This window comes from Phyllostomus hastatus, unplaced genomic scaffold (assembly GCF_019186645.2).
Source record: "Phyllostomus hastatus isolate PE091 unplaced genomic scaffold, TTU_PhHast_1.1 phas_scaffold_55, whole genome shotgun sequence".
In the NCBI taxonomy this organism is placed as follows: Eukaryota; Metazoa; Chordata; class Mammalia; order Chiroptera; family Phyllostomidae; genus Phyllostomus; species Phyllostomus hastatus.
Genome location: NW_025334035.1, coordinates 4,417,653 through 4,440,351, shown reverse-complemented (window position 1 = coordinate 4,440,351; position 22,699 = coordinate 4,417,653). Strand labels below are relative to the sequence as shown.

The following is a 22,699-nucleotide window of genomic DNA, read 5'->3' as shown; positions in this document are numbered from 1 at the left end:
TAGCTCAGTGGATTGAGCGTGGGCTGCGAACCAAAGCATCGCAGGTTTGATTCCCAGTCAGGGCACATGCCTGGGTTGCAGGCCACGGCCCCCAGAAACCACACATTGATGTATCTCTCCCTCTCTCTCTCTCTCTCTCCTTCCCTTCCCCCTCTAAAAGTAAATAAATAAAATCTTAAAAAAAAAACCTTTTATTATCCCCCCCCCAAAAAAAAAAATATATATATATATATATATATATCATGCAGCTGTTTACTTTCAGCACTTTTCTTCTTTTTCATTTAAAATTGTCATGTGCCCTTACAGGTGTGGCTCAGTGCATTGAGTGTGGGCCTCCTAATTGAAAGGTCGCCAGTTCCACTCCCTGTCAGAGCACATGCCTGTGTTGACGGCCAGGTTTCCACCTGGTGACATGCAAGAGGTAACCAACTGATGTTTCTCTGGCACATCAATGTTTCTCTCCCTATCTTCCTCCCTTCCCCTCTAAAAATAAATAAATAAAATCATTAAAAAATAAATGAAAATGTGATCAGCCCTGCCTGGATAGCTCAGTTGGTTAGAGAATTATCCAGTATGTGCCAGGGTTGCAGGTTCCAAACTGGGTCAGGGCACATAAAAGTATTAACCAATGAATGTGTGAAAAGACAAAGCAACAAATAGATGTTTCTCTCTTTCCCTTAAATCATTTTTTAAAAGATTTTATTTATTTACTTTTAGAGAGATGAGGAGGGAGGAAGAAAGAGGGAGAGAAACACATGGATAGGTTGCCTGTCACAGGCCCCCTTTGGGGACCTGGCCCATGTCGCCCATAACCCAGGCATGTGTCCTGACCAGGAATGAACCAGCAACCTTTTGGTTCACAGGCCAGTGCTCAACCCATAGAGCCCCACCAGCCAGGACTTAAATTAATTTTTTTAAGAGGAAAATTGTGATCAAAGTGAAAAAAGAAATTTTTGGTGTAAGGAATGAAATAATTGTTTTTTGTTTTAGTTCAAATAGCTGGTCTCATACAATGTCTATAAATTGATTCAAAATGCCACCATTTTCTTCATACACTAAATTCCCACATACAGGAATTGCATAGTTGGTAACAAAAAATATGTGTATTTATGGGATAGCAGGAAAAACATAGGCCTTTAACAAGACACTTGTCTCTGATTACAGCAAAACACGTCCTTCTCTAGCTCCCGGCACTGTAGTACAGGTCTTTTGGACCAAAAACATTTTTTTATAAAGTATTGAAGAGTATTCCAAAGCCTCATAAACAGAATGTGCATATGTGTGGAAATATGAGTCACATCAGACATCCAGAAGTGACCAACAGTTGGTGACAGTGATAGGCAAACAGCAGCTGCAGTGCAGAGGTGGCAAACTATGTGTAAAAGTCCAGGGAGTAATTAATTAAGGCTTTGCAGGCCATATGGCCTCTGCCATAAAACTACTAAACTGTGGTATTATGGCACAAAAGCAACCACAGACAGTTCATAAATGAGTGAGACTGACTGGATGCCAATGAAACTTCATGGACATTAAAATTTGAATTTCATATAATTATATGAATTTTTCATATTTTTGTATTATTTTTAAACATTCAAAATGTAAAAAAGTCTCCTAAAGTACGGTATACTTTGACCACAAATATGTATCAGCCACTTCACTACTGTAAATACACTTGCTGTGTAACACATATGACAAGAAATAACAGGACTGGTGTCACTAAACTTCAGCTACACTGAGTTTTAAGAAATAAGATTTGAAAAATAAGAACTTCAACACTTAAGCATGGAATAGGGCTTACTTAGTCTCTTCTACATAACAAAGTAAAAACTTGTTTCTCAATATTTGTGTGTATTTAGCTTAGGGAAGTTTTGTGCCATGAACAGAGAGTATTTAATCAAATCAAACAACACAGGCAAACAGAATTAATTTAAAAGCTTACATAGTAGGTTATAACATCAGAAAGAAAGAATTGAGTTTTATTTGCCTGGACATTTGGGCATGTCTGGCTTTTTTATTATTAAAAAAAATAAATGTATAGAAAAACTAAAATGTAAAAAATGTAAAATGTAAAATGTAAAAAAACATTCTTAGCTCACAGGCCACATATAGATGGGCGGGGAGCAGAATATGGCCCACGGGCCATACTTTACTGGCCCCTAATGTAATGAACACTGTGGTCATTCCTCCACAACCTCTCTTCTCTCCCCTATTGTGTTGCAGCTACTGGAGTTTGGGGGAACTGATGTACCCCTAGATCCAGGAGGAGCATAATTGCTTCAATCTAATAAGTTAATTCTTATTGCCTTACTGGAGTGATTACTTGCAGACCTAGGCCAAAGTCAATCAGACAAGTCAATCAGACAATATAGCACTGGCCAAAGTGACTTCACTGGGTATGTGAACCAGTTGAGGCCAATGAGATGTTATGGGACATTAACTGGGGCTTTGGGAAAGATGCATCCTTGTCCTTCTGTGAAGACTAATGGAAGGTGCGGGAGTATATCAGCCACAGTTCCTGTTGAACATGTGAAAATTAATAGAGACCTCATTTCAAATGGAGTGAGGAGGCCGAAAACGTGTGAAAATTAATAGAGACCTCATTTCAAATGGAGTGAGAGAGAACTCTTGTACAGGTGTCACTCAACACATAGTGCTGACCCCAATAGGAAGAGACATACTTTGCTCTCAAACAGTAAGTGATACTGCTTTACTACCTCAACTGGGGGAAGAAATGGGAGACTGTCATAACCCAGCCAATGAAAGGTCACTATACTTACAACTTGTAGTTTCCTCCAATGGACTCATCTTTTACAACAGCCTAAGTCCATAAAAGAGTAGTTCCTCTCCTTGGTTTCTCTGGACTTGCATGTGATTGGCCATTAGCCCCATGTCCCAAAGTGCAATTCTGCATTGTTCCCAAACAAAGCCATTTTGCTGAAGAAATACTGGCTATTTGTTTAAGGCCAATACGTGCAACAGAAAAAAATCCAGGTTAATGTAAGCAGAAAAGGACCTTACTAATAAGCATACAGGGTAAGTCACAGAATCTCTAGAGTGCCAGGAATTTCTGGGAGGACCATGCTTTGAGTCTACATAGCCAGGAAGAATTTCACTGTAGAAGTGGTGCAGTAGACCGTGGTGCAGCTTGAGTCATGTGCTAGGGAAGTTGGGAAAGGGGCTGCTTGGTATTCCAGCTTTTGTAGGAGATGGGCTCTGCCTAATGACACAGAAGAGTTCTCAAACATTGGAATTGAGATCCTGAGAGGCCAAAAAGAATGACAAATGACCCTGTTGTGGACTGAATGTTTTGGTCTCTCCAAAATTCACATATTGAAGTCCTAACATCACGTGATGTTTGGAAGTGAGCTTTTAGAGGTAATTAGTTGTTGTTGTTGTTTTAAGATCTTATTTATTTATTTTTAGACAGAGGGGAGCGGAGGAGAGGGAGAGAGGAAAAGAAACATGGATGTGTGTGTGGTTACCTTTTGCACACCCCAGCCATGTGCCCTGACTGGGAATCAAACCAGTGATCCTTTGGTTCACAGGATGGCACTCAATCCACTGAGCCACACCAACCAGGGCTAATAACTGGTTTTAGATGAGGACAGGAGGGTGGGGTTCTCATAATAGGATTAGTGTCTTTACAAGAAGTAAGGTAGCTTTCTTTCTCTACCATGTAAGGATACACCTAGAAGATGACTGGAAAGAGGCGCCTCATCAAGTATTGAATCAGCTGGCACCTTGGACTTCTCAGCCTCCAAAACTGAAAGAAATGCCTGTTGTTTAAGGAAACCAGCTTGTAGTATTTTGTTACAGTATCCTAAGAAGACAAATATAACCCCCAAAGAATGACAAATGACATGGCCATTTTGACACCATGAGGAAGCCCAATTGGGATAAAGCTGCCTCACAAACAGAAACCAAACCCTTCCTGACAGCCTTAGAGAACTGAATGTAGGCTTCTCTGACATGCACTCAAGACCAAGACCATAATTGCATGACATAACAAATCCCCTCCCCCTTTTTGTTGCTTCAACTGGTATTTTCTGTCACTTGCTGAGTAAAGAGAATCCATCTGCTGAGAGGTAAAAGGGGATAAACGGGAAGGTCAGTCTCAAAGAAAGCAAGAAAAGTTTAGAGCAGATCATTGGTCTCATAGTATATTCATCAAGATTCTGGGTTCAAGTGACAGAAACACATCTTGAAAGAGTTCAAGCCAAAAAAAGGAGGAGGGAATTAATCACTTGGGGTTATTTTCTTTCTTTCTTTGTTTTTAGAAGAAGGTTTTTTTTTTTTAGGATTTTATTTATTTTTAGAGAGGGAAGGGAGGGAGAAATAGAGAGAGAGAGAAACATCAATGTGCGGTTGCTGGGGGGTCGTGGTCTGCAACCCAGGCATATGCCCTAACTGGGAATCGAACTTGCAACACTTTGGTTTGCAGCCGGTGCTCAATCCACTGAGCTACGCCAGCCAGGGCAACTTTCTTAATAAATATTTATTGAGCACCTACCATATATGAGACACTGTTCTAAGTACTTGGGAGACAGATGAGCACAAAACAGACAAAATGCCTTAACCTACACGAACAAGTAAGCAAAGTATATTGTATGTCAGATGGCGATAAGTACTACAGAGAATAGGCAGGGAAGGAAGACTGGGAATTGCTGGGTAAAGAGGTGCAATTTTAAACAGGTTGTAAGGGGAGGCCTCACTGAAAATTTCAGGTAACATTTAAGTAAGAACCTAAAGGGGAGAAGGAAAAGAGGAATATCCAAGTTGAAAATTTTTCTTGGTAGACTCATTCTTGCCCCGGCCCTCCGGCCCCCATAAAAGAGCAAGTGTAAATCTCTTTTTATGGAGGAAGGAGCATGTCTGTCTTGTCAGAGGAACAGAGGAGGAGGCCTGTGTGGCTCCAGCAGGACCAGTAAGGGGAAGAGAAGGAAGAGATGAGATCAGAATGGTACCAGGGATCTAACCTTCATATAGGGACATTCTCTTATTGACTATTTTACTTAGTGGGAAAATCACATGCCATCCTCCAAGGGAAGAGACTAAAGGTGGAGGGGGCAGGAGAAAGAACAGAGTGGCAAAAGGCCAGGAAAGTTCTTAAATACGCTTCTCTGTCCACGGTTAGTCGCTCTGGATAGTTCATCTGCTAGGTCTGTGAGCCGAGGATGACCGTACGAACAATTCATATTCTGTTGAGAATTGTTTTCATACTTCCTGATCAACTATGTGTGGTTCAATCCCGACGATCCAAGCAGGATATGTTATTTCCATCCCAAGAACCTCTCTTAGGAACCCAAAGTCAGATCTCTGCTTGGTATGGTTGCTAAGCAACAACTGTGGGCGTGACCATTGTGGGCGGAAAGAGTCTGAGCCCAGTCCCTGGAGGACTCCGGAATTTCAAGACCTTCTTCTTTAAGATCCGCCTCCTCAACTTTTTGAAGGGGTGGGGCGATCAGAACAGCTGTCACCTCTTTCTCTTCATCCCGCTGGCTCTCACTAGTGTCTGGCTGTTTAATAACAGCTCTTCTTCCGGGACTTCCTGGTCACCGTGGCCAATCAGAGTGCTGTTCCCGTCCTTTCCATTGTCATCCCGCAGCCGGTCGGCACGCTTCTACCAACGCCCCTTAAAGGCGCCGCCAATGCCGCAGGAGCCGGTGGTTCCTGCCCCCAGTTGCAGTATGGAGTCGTCCCTGGGGCGGCCTGGGCCCGAGGCAGACCTTCTGCCTCTGGGGGGACAGCAAGCCGCGATCTTTGGCGGCGGGCCGGGCGGAGCGCCCTCTGAGCCGCCCTCAAGCTTCCGGGTGTCGGGGGAGGAAGAGGCCGAGAACGTTGGAGGCTCGAGCCGCCACCCCAGGGCGTCCCCGAAGACTTTGAGCTGCAGCGTCGTCCAAGGGCCGGAACCGGAGGCTCCGGAGAACGATCCCGGCCGCGCAGTGACGCCGTGTTCACCAGGGAGCCGCCGGGGGGCGCCAGGTCCCGAACACGACCTGCACGGGTCTTCCCTACGCAAGGACCCTGAGCCGCCCGAGGACAAGCCTGCATCCGAAAGGGTCTGCCGTCGAGGGAGCCCGGGAGGCGGCGGGATGGATTTTGAACAGGAAGAGGAGGATGACGAGGGGGCGGCCGGCAGGGCTGGCAGATCGTTCTCCAGCCGCCTTCAGGACAGCCGCAGCCTGGACGGGCTGAGCGGGGCGTGCGGCGGCTCCGGGTCCGCAGTGGGAGCGGAGTCTGGCTTGGGCGGCGGGCGTCGAGCCACCATCTCCAGCCCCTTGGAGCTTGAGGGCACAGTGAGCCGCCACGGCGATCTCACCCACTTTGTCGCCAACAACCTGCAACTTAAGATCCGTCTGAGCGGTACCTCTCAAGCCCCGCCCCCTGCCCCGCCTTGTTCAGCACCTTCATCCATTCCGGCCATTCCCCCCATCGACCCCGATGTGCTGCGAGACCTGGAGCGGCTGAGTCGGGAGCTGGGTGGCAGGGTAGACCGTTTGCTTCGCGGGCTGGGTGGCGCGGTGCAGGAGCTGACAGCACTGAGCGTAGGCTGCATCCAGACCTACCGCGATGCCGTGGACTCTCTAGGCGAAGCCGTGGACATGAGCATCAAGGGGATGTACACCCTGCTGGCGCGCTGCGAGGAGCTGGAGAGGGCTCTGCAGCCGGTGCAGGGGCTGGCGCGCCAAGTCCGGGATATCCGACGCACCCTGGAGGTGTTGGAGGCTCTGTGCAAGTGACTATGAGGACAAGAGAGTCCAGGCCAGGGCCCAGGAGGATCCTAAGGACTCTTCAAGGAGCTCTGGTCGGGAGACCAATATACTGGAGGCTCTTTCAGATAAATTTAGTAGGCCAGCGTCCATTCGCTGGGCCTTATGCAGGTGTATATGGGAAAGTTCTAAAGCCTTCCCTGATGGGAGGGGATAATGTTCAGCTCCTATTCAGTTAGCCATCTGTTACTACCTTGTTCTCCCCTAGCTAGAGCACCGTATCTGGGAACCCAGGGCTTCAGGTCTGTGCTTGGGAGTAATGACTGCCATATGTGATCAAGAAAGGAGAAACAGTTGCCCCAGCCTCCACTGTGGCTACTCTGACTCCAGTGGCCACATCTAGGTTCCAGGGGCTATGGGAGCTTGAGTGGTCCTTGGCCACAAACCATGCAGACAAGAATTCACACCTGCAGATGGAAAACCTCCTGCTTCTGCCCGCTGGCCCCCCACCATCCCATTTCAACCAGAACCAGGGTGAAGCTAGAAAGTATGCATTGCATGGTAGAGGGAGTGAGTTGGGATGGGTCTCACTATTTTCAGGGTTCAATAGAATTGCCCCTGGGTGTGAAGCCCACCTGTTGTGGAGTGTTCTGATTAGTTCTGGCTTTCTGAATTTTTGTGGAATTAAAGTGCTGCTGCTGCTAAGGCTGAGGCTGTGTCTGTGTGGCATTACAGGAATTGATGAACCAAAGGAATTGGGAATAAGGGTCAATGTTTTTCGTGGAGCTCCCTTGGGGCTGGTGCTGGGAGTGAGGTGGGTGTCCCAGGCTACATAGAATACGGTTCCTGCTCTTAGATAGCAGGTCAGAGATATGGTCCAGAGATTCAATAAAAGCAGAAACAGAAACATGGTGCTCTAGAAGGGAAAGGGAAGGGATTGTTTTCTCAGATCCTAACATAGACAGTCAGGGACTGGGTGAATTGGACATCTTGTCTGTGAAGAAAGACAGGAAAAACTTGTTAGCTCCATTCCTGACCCCATTCCCACATTGCACTGATCAGTGCCACAAGTATGGTTTGAGACAATCTTTATTCCAGCTTCTGGCACCTTTCTGTTTACATTTCACACAGTGGGTTCCAGCAGCCACCAGCCATGTTATGGTCAGATTTAGGAAAAGATGACAGAAAGAGCTCCAATTTCTTTGAAACTTCCTCCTCTCCCTGAAAACACTAGCACTTTGGACTGTGACTCAAAACGTTTCTCTTTTGTATGTGAAAAGTTCTGATGTCGGAAATGTTCCACAAGCTTTCCCTACAACAAAAAGTTGACTCAAGTAGAACTAAACTTCCACTTGGCCCGTAGGGGGATTGAACCCGCGACCTTGGCGTTATTAGCACCACGCTCTAACCAACTGAGCTAACCGGCCAACTCCCTGAGTGCCTGACATAATATTGGATAGAATTCTCATTACTCATGAGTCTTGTCAGGAAAACTAAAAATGGGAACGATTGCGAACTTTAAACTACCGAACATTTCAGGAGGTAACAGCCAAGACACAACACTAACAAGCACAGATACTGCGACTTCAGTGCTTGGCAGCAGGCGGAGACACAAATAACAGCTTAATACTTAAGACGCGATACGTAGTGTACAGAAACACAAACAAATAGGAAACATATCCTGTTTGACTCCCGGAGAGAGGATGGATACGAGGGAAATTTTATGGGCTGGATGCTAGGAAGCTCAGACTCCTCTTTTGGAGTGTTTTAAAGCAAAAGTTGTAAGATCCACTTAGGCACCGCTGGGATTCGAACCCAGGATCTCCTGTTTACTAGACAGGCGCTTTAACCAACTAAGCCACGGCGCCTAATGGCGATAGCATAGAAGCGTCTTTCCTTGGCCAGGTCAGCTCCATGGTATGTGAATTAATGTAAAGGGCCATTTTTTAAAGCCAGACCTAGCCTATCCTGAAAACGGAGTAAAAGAGACAATAATCACCACCGCTGGTGGGAGACAACGAAAGGGGATGATACGGAAACTCAACGTGGGTATGCAGAAGGTAAGAGAAGTTCTTACTACAAAACTTGACGTAAAGAGTGATGGCTGTAAGCCGACGAGGATGGGATTCGAACCCACGCGTGCAGAGCACAATGGATTAGCAGTCCATCGCCTTAACCACTCGGCCACCTCGTCCACGAGAAATTAAGGATAGCTATTTTCTGTGAGGTCTAGCCTCCTGCTCTTCAGTGGACTGGATCCACTCAAGTAGCTGAAGAATCTCATTTCTTAAATCCTGCTCAGCACTGCGGAGATGATACGCAGGGTGTTGAACAGACCCAGCGACATTCTCGCCTGCACGACCGCCAGACTCCGTGAGTTGAACTATCTGGAACATGCACTAGTCCTCATGAACTCCACAGTCAGCTCAGATCCATGATAATGGACCTGCAGCAAAATCCACCTCGCGATTTTTGGCCTCCCGTCGTGAGTGAAATATAGAAAAAGCACCGAAAAGGCTGACCCCGACGTGATTTGAACACGCAACCTTCTGATCTGGAGTCAGACGCGCTACCGTTGCGCCACGAGGTCGACCGGCCTTATGTTTTATCAGATTTTCTCATAACCTAATGGTTTGATTTCCTGGTAATCGGGTTCTCAGTGATAGAGGAAGAAGAGCCAAGGACCTACCTGAGTTTGCCGCGTGGTGCCTGTGCTCTCTCACCCGTATTGAAGAACGAGCAGGGCACACGGACCCAGCAGTGGCTTTAGGAGCTCCGGGCTCAGCCGTCCCTCCTACCCCTCTCCGGGCGACCTGCGGAGGAGCAGGTGGCCCAGAGCTGTTACCGGGGGGGACCCAGATGTCACAGCACAACAAGGGCCGGCCTGCACAGAAACGGACGGAAGAGCAGATACCAGACCCATGAGAGAGCCATGCCAGAGCCCAGGACTCCTGAAGCGGTGAGATCAGCTTCTCCAGCGAAACGTCTCCTACCTGGCCGCATGTTACAATCACATGCAGCGCTTCCCAGATAGCAACGCACAACCTCCATATTCAAAGAGCCTGACCTAAAAGTCCAGGGTAGAATTCCGAAATCGGTAATTTTGTCACTTTTGACAATTCTGAAGAGTAGTTTACATACAATGAAATGCATAGATCTTAAGTGTATATTTTGATGCGTTTTGACGAATGTAACTCAGAACCTTTTCATCACATAGAACATTTCCCTCACCCCCAAAATTCTTTCTTGTCCTTTCCCAAGCGATCCCCGCCTCTCCCTTCCTAGGGACAATCACTGTTCTGATGTTGATCACCATTAACACCTGTCTTTAATAATAATTAAAAAAAAACCCTCCCCAGGTGAGATAGAGCTGGGAGCCTCTATACCAGAAGCTGGCAGAAAACTCCATTTGCTTCATGAAGGACAAGAAGAGTTCAACAGGCCAATATGGTGAAAGAGATCATGCTGCACCTCACTCTTTTCCTTCCAAGCCAATGCCTGCATCTTCTGCACAGTGGCTCTCTGGAAAGTTATCAAGGACTACAAACATGTCAAAGCCTGCCGCCGTTATTTGACTCAGGAACAGCTTCTTTAAGAGCCTTTTTCTCCCTTGGTTGTCTTGACTGTCATTTGCTGGCCTTCTGCTGGCTCTAATTCCCCCCACCCCCCACCCAGTCTCTTTCTTTTTTCTTAGAGTTCTGACTTTCCTCACACATCTTCCCTGGATTTAACCATCACCTGTGTGCTGAGGGATTCAGAGGACCAGTGTCTGCTGGACAGCTCCACTTGACCCTGTCATTTTTCCTTTCCAGTCCTTCTGCACTCCCAGTCAGTGACCTTGACTCTACCTTCTCCCTTACTTCCCATTTCTAGTCACCAAGAACTGTCATTTCCATTTTCCTCCATAATTCTCCTGTCAGCCATCATTTCCCATTCTCATTGCCGGCCCCTCAGTATCTCTCTCTGGGTTATCATAACAGACCCCTTTATGATCTCTCTGCTTCCAAGAGTCAAATAGAATCATCTTTTAAAAATGAAAACATGATCCCATCATTCCATGGCCTAAAAACTGGGATTAAGTCATAACTTATTGTCTGGGCTCCTAGGGCCAAGAGCTGCTGTTTCTTCTCCTTCTTTTTCTTCTATTATTGATTTTCAGAGAGCGAGAAACATTGATCTGTTGTTTTGTTTCTTTATGCATTCATTGGTTTCTTCTTGTATGTGCCTTGACTGGAGATGGAATCCATAACCTTGGTGTATAAGGACAATGCTCTAACTAGCTGAGCTACCCAACCAGGGGCATCCCAGGGCCAAGGGCTTCTTAAACATGTGGGCTCTGGAACCAGGTTGCCAGGATTCACATGCAGGCTTTGCTATTTGTTGTTTAACTTGTGCTAGTTATTGAAACTGCCTCTGTATCAATGTCCCCATCATTAACATAGTAAAGGTTATAATAGCTTACTATAAGTTTATTTACTACAGATGAAGTACTCAGAGTCTAGTAATAATCACACAATTATTATGGTTGTTATTATTTTTCGTATCTGGCCCTTGCCTGATTCTTCAGCTGCTGCCTCCTCATCTCCCATGTGAAAATCATGCTGACTCATTTACAATCACTTAAACTCACCTTGGTCCCAACTATCTCTGTGCCACTATCCTTGGTAGTATTGTTTGGTGGTCTTCCCAAGCCTTCCTGACCCTTCTGTAACCTTCAAAACTCAATTCAAAAGCTCCTTTCTCCCCACTTCACCCCTTAACTGAGGAAAGAGGCCTTTCCTGTGTCTCTCCCCAAGATAACACGGAAATACTATCTTTAAGTTGTTTACTTGGTTATTCCCCTCGACTACAAGGGGAATATATGTATCCCAGCACATAGTACAATTCCTGGCATACAGTGCATATTCAAAAAGCATTTGTGAAATTTAGGGATAGCTTTAGCAAAGCATTATAGTGGGCAAGATCCTGGCGTATTGAGGTAGTCGACATGTCTGGGTAGGTAAAAAGTATGCAGTGTGCTGGAAAATTTTGCGAGAAATGGAAGTTGGGTCCATGAACGTGGTACCTGGGAACATGAACTTGATCTCTAAGCTCAGGCTCTGCAACAAGTATGAATTATGATCAGTCCAGTGTCACCATTCAGAGTACTCTCTAATGTTTAAAACTCCTCTATTCAACCCACCAGTTTTCAAACTTCAGAAACCAATAAAGTATTCCATCCAGAGCCACACTGCTCAATATGGTAGCCACTAGGGTGGCTATTCAATATGGGGCTATTCAAATTAAAATAAAATTTTAAAATTCAGCTCCTTAACCCTACTAGCCACATTGCAAGTGTTGAAGAGCCACATGGAGCTAGCTGGCTATCATGATGAGCAGAGGCAATGTGAAATATTCCCATCATCACAGGAAGTTCTATTGGACAGCACTGATCTAGAGACTGAAAGCTGGTGGCCTGAGGCCTGAATGCTGTGTCATCAGGGTTATTTTTTTCCTTCTCATTTTTTTTAAGTTGGATACCAACATTTATAATTGGGATAAGAATCTGAAGTACTGGCTGCTCATTTTTAAACAAAAAGCACAAATACCCTACAACACTGGACTTTGATCCCCTCAGGACAATTGACTGAGGCTAGCAACTGCTGACCACTCTCCTCACCCCTCACCCCACCCCAACTACTACACAGGCTTTAGAATGGGCGTGGGCTCTCCTGGGCTTTGTTTTGTTCTGTTTATCCCCCGACCCCAAGAAACTTCAATTATGTATTGCATTCATTTGTGTTCTAGTACAGGAGATACAATAACTGAGTAAAGTAATAAACCAAATGTTCATAGATTATAATGAGGACTAGTGAGTGAGAGGTAAGAGACAGATGGTGAAGAGCTCAGAGTCTCACGTCAGCCTGGGTTTGAGGCCTCATGTCATCAGTTACAGGATCTTTGACCTGAGACAGGTAACTATGTTGCTCCGTGTGTTTCCAATTGCCTTATCTGTGTCTTAATACTTTAATTTAATACTTTAAAAGGATTAATTTCATGTTGTATAAATTTCACATAGAAAAGAAAAGAAGCACTAATGAACCAATTTGAAGAGGTTCCCACTGGTCAACACAGAGACAATCTAAGCATCAAAAAGTATAACTGCAATGGACTGGAACATAGAAAAGATGATAAAGTCTACAACTTCACAATAATATTAAAAATAACTAACTTGTCACTTTTGAAGGATGCTGGGGAACCAACTCATTGTTCTGAAAACTTGGGGGGGCACATATTTATCCAGTCATTTCTGTATAACCTGTATCTCAATGTAAGCAATGAGTTAACACGGGCACATTCTTATCTGTAGCAGAATCCCAGGTGATCAATGCAGAAGGAATGATAGAATTAGAACATCCCCATTTTGCACCCCCTCATAAAATAATGGAGATAGGCAGTGCTATATCAAGCCACCACTCATGATATATCTTCACCAGACAACTGAACATGAGACTAGTCTGACAAGTTGACAGGGAACACAAAGACAGAGGACTAAGTCAAACGACCAGGCCAGAACACAGCCTATAAATGAATGGCCCAGTGTCTTCAACAGATAAATTGCAAGAAAACCAGATGAAAGAAGAGGGAGGAGGAAGAATCTAAGGTTAAAATAGACTTAAGAGACACAATGACCAAGTAAAATGTATGAACTTTACTGGGACCCCCAATTCTAACAAACTGTAAAAAAAGGTGTGAGTGGGCAATTTGAACTATTTGGTGATGTCTGGGATCTACTTTAAAATAACCTAGTGAGGCTGACAGGGAAAGTACAGAGGAAGCAAGTTGGCCACATGTTGGTAATTGTTGAAGCAGAACAGTAGATTTCAAAGGGGCTCATTATACTGTTTTCAGTTTTATGTATGTTCAAATTCTTCCATGATCATTTTTTTAAATTCTTTTATGACTAGTTCAAATGTTATGACGTGGATTCCAGTGATGGACATCCAGTCACTCGCAGTACCTCCTATGACCACAGGCTGGCTCCAAAACTCAACGTTTTCAAGACTCCTCTAGGGCAGGCTTCTGTGAATCAAAGTCATGGAAAATGACAGGACAGGACCCAACCACCTGTTCGTTGTTTATTAATTCAGGGTGTGAAATGTGAAATGTGACTATCCAGTTGTTACTATCTAGTAGGTCCCCCAGGCAGGAAGGCTATTGTAAGCAGAATAATCCCCCAAATTTACAGCTGCTAGAACCCAAAATCTGTCATCCTTGCCGCCCTTCCTTTTTCTTACTTAACCACAACCCCATGTTCAGACCTTCTTATCATCTTGGTTCCTTCCATTTCATTCTACCTTCTTGACTCCACCCTGGTCCAATCTTGTCCCGTCCTTTCTGGATAACTCTATGGCTTCTTCACTGGTCTTCTGCTTAAAATCTTAAAATCCATTCTCCATGTTGCAACCAAAGTCATTTTTTAGAATACTAATCTGACCATGTCCCTCCCCATGGATGCAAGGCCAGACATGATCTGATTCATCTCAGCTCACCATGATCTTTTCTTCTTCTTCCATCACTAGGCTTCACACGCACTAGCTTCTATTCTGTTCAACTGGGCCTCTTCTCACCTAAAGACTTTTGCACTTGCTTTTCCTCCACCTGGAATGCTCTTTCCCCAGATTTTCAGTCAGGTAATTCCTCTTCATTCCGCCCCCCCGCCCCCAACCCAAGGACCTCACTTTGCAAAAGCCAGTCTGAGTCTTTCCTCACTTTCATCTTATGACCGTGCTTTCTTCATCTGTGAACAGTTAGACTTGACAAACTGTCACTGGGGGGGAACTTGGCTTTGAAGGCCTGGGCTTTCTGTTCCCAGGACAAAAGGCATGTAAGTAACAGAAGGAAGAAAAAGGGGAGCCCTTCAGTCCTTGCATCTTGTTTGTGCCAAGAATGTTTCCATGCATTCTGCGCTATAATTTCCATGTTGGAGAGTACAGGAAGCCCACCTCTCATTCTATTTTAGATGGCATCACTGTTACTCATTTTGAGATTCTCATAGTGATGAGGGTCACCTCAAGGGAAAGAAGCAACTGGGTCCACTGTACTGGATGAATTTCCTTGTCCCACTTAGCATGGAGGAGGTTTGAAAATATTTTCAGAATTTTGAAATGGCTCAACAGTTAAAAGGAAGAAACTCCCCTACATATCTGACAGTTGGGAAACCAGTGTGGCTAACATTTTATATCATCCTATGTTCTTTGAGTAGAAAATAGAGACTTTGCTGAACCTCTCTTTTAAAAATAATTCATCTGAAAAGTCTAAATGATTGCCATTTTTATTTTATGAGTTTTGGAGGCCTTGTCTCCATTATGAGGGAAAAACTGTTCTGTCCTCCAAAGAGGTGGCTTTCAGTGAAAATGGCATTATACAGTTTTGATATATAGTGGCCCAACATTTAGGGACCCTCAATCCTAGAAATCATTCCTTCTTTTTATAAATCAGCTTTATATCTCAATGATAATACCTGTGTAAGACCTGGAAAGAAAACTTTAAAAGGGCTCATCATGTAAAACTTATCAAAATAATTCTATTTGCAGAAAAGTTGCAAAAATATACAAAGAATTCCCATGTGCCTTGTTTTATCATTGCCTATGTATTGCTACAGAAACACATTTTTTTTTCTTTTTTAAAAAATGTTTTATTTATTTATTTTTCAAGGGAAGGGAAGGGAAGGGAAGGGAAGGGAAGGGAAGGGAAGGGAAGGGAAGGGGAGTGAGAGAAACATCAATGTGTGGTTGCCTCTCTCTTGCTCCCAGCTGGGGACCTAGCCCGCAACCCAAGCATGTGCCTTGACTGGGAATCGAACTAGCAACCCTTTGGTTCACAGGCCTGTGCTCAATCCACTTAGCCACACCAACCAGGGAGCATATTTTCTCTAAACCATATGAGAGTAAATTACAGACACAATGCCACTTTATTCCTAAACACTTCAGTGTGTGTTTTCTTCTATAAGGGTAGTAGGATTATTTTTAAAAATCAGGAAATTAACACAGTTCAATTTATTATCTGAACTAAAGATCATATTCAAATTTTGCCAATCGTCCCACTAATGTCCTTTATAATTAAAGAAATATATTTTTTCTGGTCCAGATCCATTAGGATAACACATGAAATCTGTCATGTTAAATTTGTCAAGTCTCTCTAGTCTCCCTTAATCTGGAAGTGTTCCTCTCTTTGTCTTTCATGACCTGAGGAAACATCTTTTGACTATCTGAATTTTTTCACCCACTAGTTTAGAAAAAAGGAAATTTATTTATTACACTATGGTCCCAAGAGAGAAATACATTACCTCTCAGTTTTGACCACATTTCCTAAAACAAAGATTAAGAACAAATGACCCATTTTCAATGAACCTCTCCTTGATCAGTATTATTCTACCATTTCCATTTATTATTATTATTTTTTTTTTTTACAGCAGCTCTCTCTATGGAGCACATGAGCACCTTTCCCCATCCCCTTTCATCAGACACATTTTCCTTGCTTCTCTATTTCTCCTAAGATTTAAGATCCCTTCTTTTGCCTCTGTAACTTGTTTCCTGAGCCCATTTCTTCTACAGCTCACTTCTGCTACCTCTTTGACTATCTAAATAAACTTTTTCTTATAGCTTGAAAAAATAAAATATATTTATTTACAGCACAAATTACCGTATTTTTCAGATTAAAAGACTCACTTCCCCCCCAAATCTGGGAGGAAAATGGGGGTGCATCATATAGTCCAAATGTAGCTTATCTGGATAGTAAATGTAGTTTATATTTACATTGGTGAAATATTATGTTATTTATGTTATTAAATATTTTACCATACTTTTTGCTTCAAAAACTTTTTTCTTATTTTCCTCCTCTAAAACCTAGATGTGTCTTATAGTCCAGTGCAACTTATAGTCCTAAAAATACAGTACCACACAGATTTATTTGTTTGTATGTTTGTCGTCTGTCTGCCTGACTAGGCTGTAAACTCCATGGCAATAGAGACTTCTGTCTTAATTCCTCAAGAACAAGAGCCCATCATAGCCTGGCACTTACTAGCTGGTCAATGAATATTTGTTGAATAAATAAATAATAAATAAGTCAGAAATGTCTCTTAGACTTGTAGCTTAGACCAACTTAAAAGCACTGAGATATGGAGTGGGGAGAGAGATAATTCTTCTGGGACAGTGATGTCCCCGTGAGGTTGGGATTGGGCTCTGAGCAATAATTGCAGAGAACTTCGAATTTTTCAGGGATCCCCTGACAAGGTTAGTGAAGTTGCCGATAGTAAGAAGTTCTTGGACTGCATCTGGGCAAAGTCAGGGGTCACTGGACAGGGACTAGGACTGAGGCATGTCTTCCCTAGCACAATCTGGAATGTGTGGGTTTTTTTTTTTTAAGATTTTATTTATTTTTAGAGAGAGGGGAAGGGAAGGAGAAAGAGAGGGAGAGAAACATCAATGTGTGGTTGCCTCTCATGCATCCCCTACTGCAGACCTGGCCCACCACTCAGGCATGTGCCCTGACTGGGAAGTGAACCAGCCACCCTTTGGTTCACGAGCTGGCACTCAGTCCACTGAGCCACACCAGCCAGGGTGGAATGTGTGGGTCCTTGACTTCATGCAAGAAAGATTTCACAACATGAGTCCATGTGATTTTGAGAGTACATTTATTAAAGCTGGGGACAGTGAAACAAAGGAAAGGATTAAGATAGAAGAGGTAAGGTTACTGCAACAGGAGTGACCTATGCTGAGTTGTGTGGACTCAGGAAAGGAAGTTGCAGAGGCAAAAGTAGAGTCCTTAGAAATAGGTTAGCCCTGGATGAGCTGTCGCTGCCTGCTGCTCCCCTGGTTGCAAGTCTAGTGGGGTCCCTTAGAGTTTGGGGAGGGGGGGAGTACACACCTGAGGGAGAAAGACTGAGAGTGATGTGGGTTCAGAGTTTTAGCAGGGGACATCTCAATAGGATATTAGATAGCTTTCCAGGTGTGTTCTTTAATATGCTGATGCATCAAAATGAGGTTATAGGGAAGTTTAGGATCATTCTCTGGTCAGCCACACTGCTTTACTTTTATCTTGGATTTGTCTGGCTCTAATTGGTCATTTTTGTTATTTCCCTAAATTCTTCCATCCTGGGGTTTGGCTAGCACTAATGACATCAACTGGGTCTCTGTCCTCTATCTCCCAGAACTGGGTGATTCAAGCTACTCACTTTCCAGTTGAGGAGGAGAGGTACAAACTATATGCCTCTAAGTGTCCTTGGTTAGGGAAGATAAAATCTTGCAATTTATTAGCAATCTGTTAATTGCTCGGCCTTGTTTAACTATTTTGTCTCCGTTTCCTTCATTCCACTTGCCAGGAAATTTTCCTAACTTCTTAGTATCCTGCCTCATCCACACCTCAAAGAGCTAAAGAAATTGGAGAAGAGTCTAGGTAGTCACCTACTCCTTGCCTCCCAGGGGCGCTGGGTACTATTTCCTTACTCCACTCCTCGTCCCTCTTTTCTAGGTGGCGTCTACTTTCTTCCCAAAATACATCTCTCTTCCACATTGTAGTTCAAGACAGCTGGCCATTTTCTGCCCTCTGCAAATCCCTCCCCAAACTGAGCAAAGTTATCGTGGGAGTCGGGGTGGGGGGTGGGGGGGGGGACTAGAATCAGGAAAGTTCAAGTCTGGGGTCCTCGGACAACCAGAGGCTCCGCGACAATAAGCGACAGCCGGACCATGTAGGGGTATCCACCTCTCCATGTTGGGTCCCCTTCCTCTCGTCTGGCCCAGGGCAGTGGGAAGTTAGAGGGATGCAGAGGAGTGAAGGGGAGAGAGTGTCCATGCCTGGGCATGGCGTCGCCCTAAGTCCAGCGAGGCGATGACAGAGCAACTCTTACGCGGAGAGTCATCCTGGGCAACATAGCGGGAGTTGCGGATAGAGGGTCGGCTGCTCCCGGCGCGGGCAACGGAGAGAATGGGATGTACCCGGCTAGGGCAGAGCGGGTTTCCGTTCGCCGGACCCGCGTGATTTAGACTCGGCGGTGCCCGGCCGCGCCACACCGCACAGTCACAGACGGCTCGGCTGAGCGCGAAGAGCAGGGTCGCGGTGGACCACTTGCCGGGGCCCAACCCCCGCCCACACACGGAGCCCCGATTTGTGCTCTCCAGGTGGTTCGAAAATGTACTTGTCTCGCGAGATTTTCCAAGATTGTTCCCAGGGCGCCCTCTTATGCGGTTGCTAAGGCAACTGGACCTTGCCTGCACCGGCGGGAAAGAGGCGGATGGATTTTTGCCTGCTTTCCTGGGGGACTTCAGAAGTGGCCATCCCTGACCTTCTAGCCCTAGAAACTACGGCCTCTGCTCCAGGCGGTGTCCCTGCCTCTAGGGGCCATGGGCCGGATTTCAGGACTGGTGCCCTCTCGTTTCCTGACGCTCTTGGCTCATCTAGTGGTCGTCATCACCTTATTCTGGTCCCGGGTAAGACCAACGACCACCTTCCTCCCGTCCGCATTCCCACTTTGGGGTGTTCCCAGGCCAACCCCCCTAATTCCCCAGGACCTGACCCAGTCGGGTCCTCCCATCCCCCATCTCCCTCCCCTCTTTCACTTTTCTTTCTTTCTGTCTGCCCGGCTTGCTTTCCAGGACAGCAACATCCAGGCCTGCCTGCCTCTCACGTTCACCCCCGAGGAGTATGAGAAGCAGGACATTCAGTGAGCACTTGGGGCGGGGTGGTCAGAATTAAGTAGTAGTGGGAGCGGAAGGCTCTTAGAAGTCCAGAAGGCCTGAACCAATTCCCCTCCTTTCTGCAGGCTGGTGGCAGCGCTCTCTGTCACCCTGGGCCTCTTTGCAGTGGAGCTGACCGGTTTCTTCTCCGGAGTTTCCATGTTCAACAGTACCCAGAGCCTCTTCTGTATCCTTTCTGTCTGCGCACCTTTCCCATAAGGCCCATTTCCGTTACGACTCCCTTCAGACACTTTGGGAGGGACACAGTAGTGACTGCCCTTGAAGGCAAACAGTCTTTGCTTCATTTGAAAGATCATAGGCAATGCAGATTTAATACAATCTAAGATCATTTGTTAAACCCCTGCTATGCACTAAGGATCCCCAATGGGATAAAACACAGCGTTTTACCTTGAAAAGGAAGCAGACCCTGTAATTCAGTGTGATAAGCACTGTACTATAGGAGTGTGTGAAGATATAAAGCACTATGGGAACTCAGAAGACAGAGGACGTGAGGAAGATGGATCAGGGAAGACTCTTGAGAATTGAATTGTGGACCAAGAGCACCAGGGTGCTGGAGGGTGACTCCAACAGAATGTTTCAAGTCACTGTGAGCATTCTTGTGTGGCCTGGGGTAGATGGGGAGCCTATTCCTACCTCATCTGAAGGGTTCAGGCTGGCCCCTCGATATGGGATGGGTATAGCCTGGGGCCCAGCTGTGCAGGCTCAGTCAGCTCTGGCCTGTACTCACAAGGCTATCCCAAAACTCGTAAGACAGAGCTGCTGGCTCTGGCCTTTGCAGTTGTCAAGGGAGCAAGAAGTGAACCTGAGTGCAGATGCCAGCCCCACCATTGGCTTTTTCTGGCACATCACTACCTATCCATCTTGAGGCTTTCCTTGACTCCGGTATGTTCCCAAGCCATCGGGGCTCACTGTAGTGCATCTGTGGCCCTTTCCTTTTTCATATTTGAACGTTGGGAGTGCACCACGTACTGGTACATTTTTGTCTTCTGCAGGTACAGTAATATCAAATGTTTGGGGATGGGGGAGGAAGGTTTACCCTAAATCTGAAGGTTTCCCCCACCCCAGTAAAGCTCCTGAAGTCTTTTGAAATCCTGCCCCACATTTACTTTGGGAGTGGGTCTCTAGTTGGGGGATTTGGGTGTTAGGGCCTTTTGGAAGAGGCCCTAAACTCACTACCTGCCTTCCACAGTGCCCTCCCAGCTGTCACTGAAGTGGCATTATTCATCAGCGTCTTTGGGCTGAAAAAGAAACCTTTCTGATTACTTTCATGGGAACACAGGAAGAATAGAGGAGCAAAGAATAGAGGAGCAAGGGACCATTCACCTTTCCTGGAAGGAGGAAGCACCTCTAAAACTGCATTTGGTGGAGGATTGTAGTGTTAATTATTTGTCAAGTCTGGGATTATCCGCGTTTTATTTAGTGCTTTGTAATGAAATAAATTTTAGAGTAACATCAAAACTTATAAGAAGTTAAGGGGAGAATTGGGGTAGTCAAATTACTAGAGAAACAGAAGGCTGTTTTCCAGCCTTGCAGACTATAATATATATCGCTTTTATTTTGGTTATTACGGTAAAAGTCTGGCGGAAGGGAGTGGGCGGAGATATGTAAATGACGCTAACGGTTAGGGCTGCTTGCTCGTGAATGGAGCATTCTGGGAGGAATTATTTTATCCTTTTGCAGCTAAATGGGGAAGAAAAACAAATCTGTTTTTGAAAGATCTGCAAATAAATGCAGCAACAGAAAATGAAGAATCTGATTTTAGATAGCTCAGGCTACGCGTTATTTACTCACCCTATTTTACAGCGGAATGCTTTTCAGGGAGCCCGGATTGTTCCATATTAAAAAGTATCGTCAGGTAGGATAATCCTTACCTGTTTCTCCTTTTTGGAGAACAGATTTGAATATGATGATTGGAGTTTGTATGATTCGTGATTAACGACTCTGCGTAATCAGAGCTCGCAACACTCTGATTGCTCCTATCTGATTCTTCCTGACGATCACCTAACTTTTTTTCTTTTACAATAATGAAAATATTGCACTAGTAGTTCGCTTTATTCAGCTTTATGTGGAGGTAGGTTTAGTTCAGAACAAATCCTTTTTAATTTATTAGTGTGAGTGGGTTTCTTATGGAGCTGCTTTGATTTGTAGACAATGTCAGGGCTTTTTTTTCTGAATTGCTAGTGAGTTCTAAATGTTCATGTGTATATGCTTTTTAACTTTGAAAGCTGGGGGAGTCAAAGTTACTTTATGTACCTTTGGTTGTTCTTGGTGTCACAGTCTATTGTGAAGTCTATCTCAATATGGCAAGAAGGACACTCCTGTTCCAGGGATGGGGAGGGTCCATGCTGGTTGGATCTCCTACCCAGAAGCTTGGCAAACCAGTTGTTCACAGGGGAACAACCTCCCCACCTCTGCCTGCTAACACATGACAATAACATGCCTAAAAGTTATTAAAACACATACACACTATTCTGTTAAGTATTATATATAAAACTACACAAGTCTCAAGTTCTAACTTGTCACAGGATGGATGTTCTCAAGAGTCATGTTTCCTGGTGTAGTATATATTGGGAAGGGAGAACCCAGTCCATTCTAAATCAGCTAAAGGCATCCAAGGAGATGCTTTCAGGTGTTGCCTCTCAGGTGATGCCTGACACATAAAACCTTTCCCTAACCATATACTTCTCCTGGCAGCCCTTCATCCTGAGCATTCATTCTATAAATACTTACTGAGCACTTACTATGTACAAGGCACTGTGGTAGTTACTAAGGGAACAGATATGAATGTGACCCATACTCAGCCTCGGCCACCATAGAAACAGTTCCCGATACTTCCAGAGTAATTTAATAGCAACTTGTGATAAGTGCTACAAAGGAGAATTACACATGCTATGGAGTAGTGATTAATTTGTCCAAGGTAGGAAAAGTGTTGCTTCTATAGGAGCAATTAGAGTGAGGTCCTGAAGTGTGGCCAGAGCAGAGGTAGGGGAGCAGATTGTGAGGAAAGGCCAGGGAGGTGGACATTGCTGGCAGTGGTTAGAGGCTTGACCAGGAAAGTCATATCCCACTCCAGTCTGGCTTTCACCCCCACCCAGGGGTGTGTTCTAGTGATTTGTAAAAGCTAACTTTTTGTTTTACAGAAACTTTGTAAACCAGTTGTTAAATGCAACTATAAAAATTATGTAAATTTACAATTAAATAAATTATTTTTAAAAAACGATAATAAATACTCAAAATTCATTACTTCCTGTTAAT

At 44.8% G+C, this 22,699-nt stretch overlaps 2 protein-coding genes and 5 non-coding genes across 7 annotated transcripts; 3 read left to right on the top strand and 4 right to left on the bottom strand.

Annotated features, from left to right (window-relative positions):
- Nucleotides 1–5,357: 5,357 nt before the first annotated feature.
- Nucleotides 5,358–7,421, top strand: BORCS6 (BLOC-1 related complex subunit 6). Its single transcript, XM_045824275.1, has one exon. The coding sequence runs from the start codon at nt 5,649–5,651 to the stop codon at nt 6,738–6,740; it is 1,092 nt and encodes a 363-aa protein (XP_045680231.1). The 5' UTR covers nt 5,358–5,648; the 3' UTR covers nt 6,741–7,421.
- A 642-nt stretch (nt 7,422–8,063) lies between these two features.
- TRNAI-AAU lies at nt 8,064–8,137 on the bottom strand. The gene has a single exon. It is a non-coding gene; the product is annotated as a tRNA-Ile (tRNA).
- Nucleotides 8,138–8,504: 367 nt separating this feature from the next.
- TRNAT-AGU lies at nt 8,505–8,578 on the bottom strand. The gene has a single exon. It is a non-coding gene; the product is annotated as a tRNA-Thr (tRNA).
- A 244-nt stretch (nt 8,579–8,822) lies between these two features.
- Nucleotides 8,823–8,904, bottom strand: TRNAS-GCU. The gene has a single exon. It is a non-coding gene; the product is annotated as a tRNA-Ser (tRNA).
- A 324-nt stretch (nt 8,905–9,228) lies between these two features.
- On the bottom strand, nt 9,229–9,300 carry TRNAW-CCA. Its single transcript has one exon. It is a non-coding gene; the product is annotated as a tRNA-Trp (tRNA).
- Nucleotides 9,301–18,847: 9,547 nt separating this feature from the next.
- TMEM107 (transmembrane protein 107) lies at nt 18,848–21,438 on the top strand. Its single transcript, XM_045824681.1, has 5 exons — nt 18,848–19,177; nt 19,343–19,410; nt 19,510–19,610; nt 20,340–20,436; nt 20,634–21,438. The coding sequence occupies exons 1-5, from the start codon at nt 19,091–19,093 to the stop codon at nt 20,701–20,703; spliced, it is 423 nt and encodes a 140-aa protein (XP_045680637.1). The 5' UTR covers nt 18,848–19,090; the 3' UTR covers nt 20,704–21,438.
- Nucleotides 21,293–21,429, top strand: LOC123809528. The gene has a single exon (XR_006784007.1). It is a non-coding gene; the product is annotated as a U8 small nucleolar RNA (small nucleolar RNA).
- Nucleotides 21,439–22,699: the final 1,261 nt, after the last annotated feature.

Coding starts and splice junctions, on each gene's coding strand:
- BORCS6 (XM_045824275.1), top strand. CDS start 5,649: ATGCCGCAGGAGCCGGTGGTTCCTGCCCCCAGTTGCAGTATGGAGTCG.
- TMEM107 (XM_045824681.1), top strand. CDS start 19,091: ATGGGCCGGATTTCAGGACTGGTGCCCTCTCGTTTCCTGACGCTCTTG. Junction 19,411..19,509: donor TATGAGAAGCAGGACATTCA/GTGAGCACTTGG, acceptor TCCTTTCTGCAG/GCTGGTGGCAGCGCTCTCTG. Junction 20,437..20,633: donor TACATTTTTGTCTTCTGCAG/GTACAGTAATAT, acceptor TGCCTTCCACAG/TGCCCTCCCAGCTGTCACTG.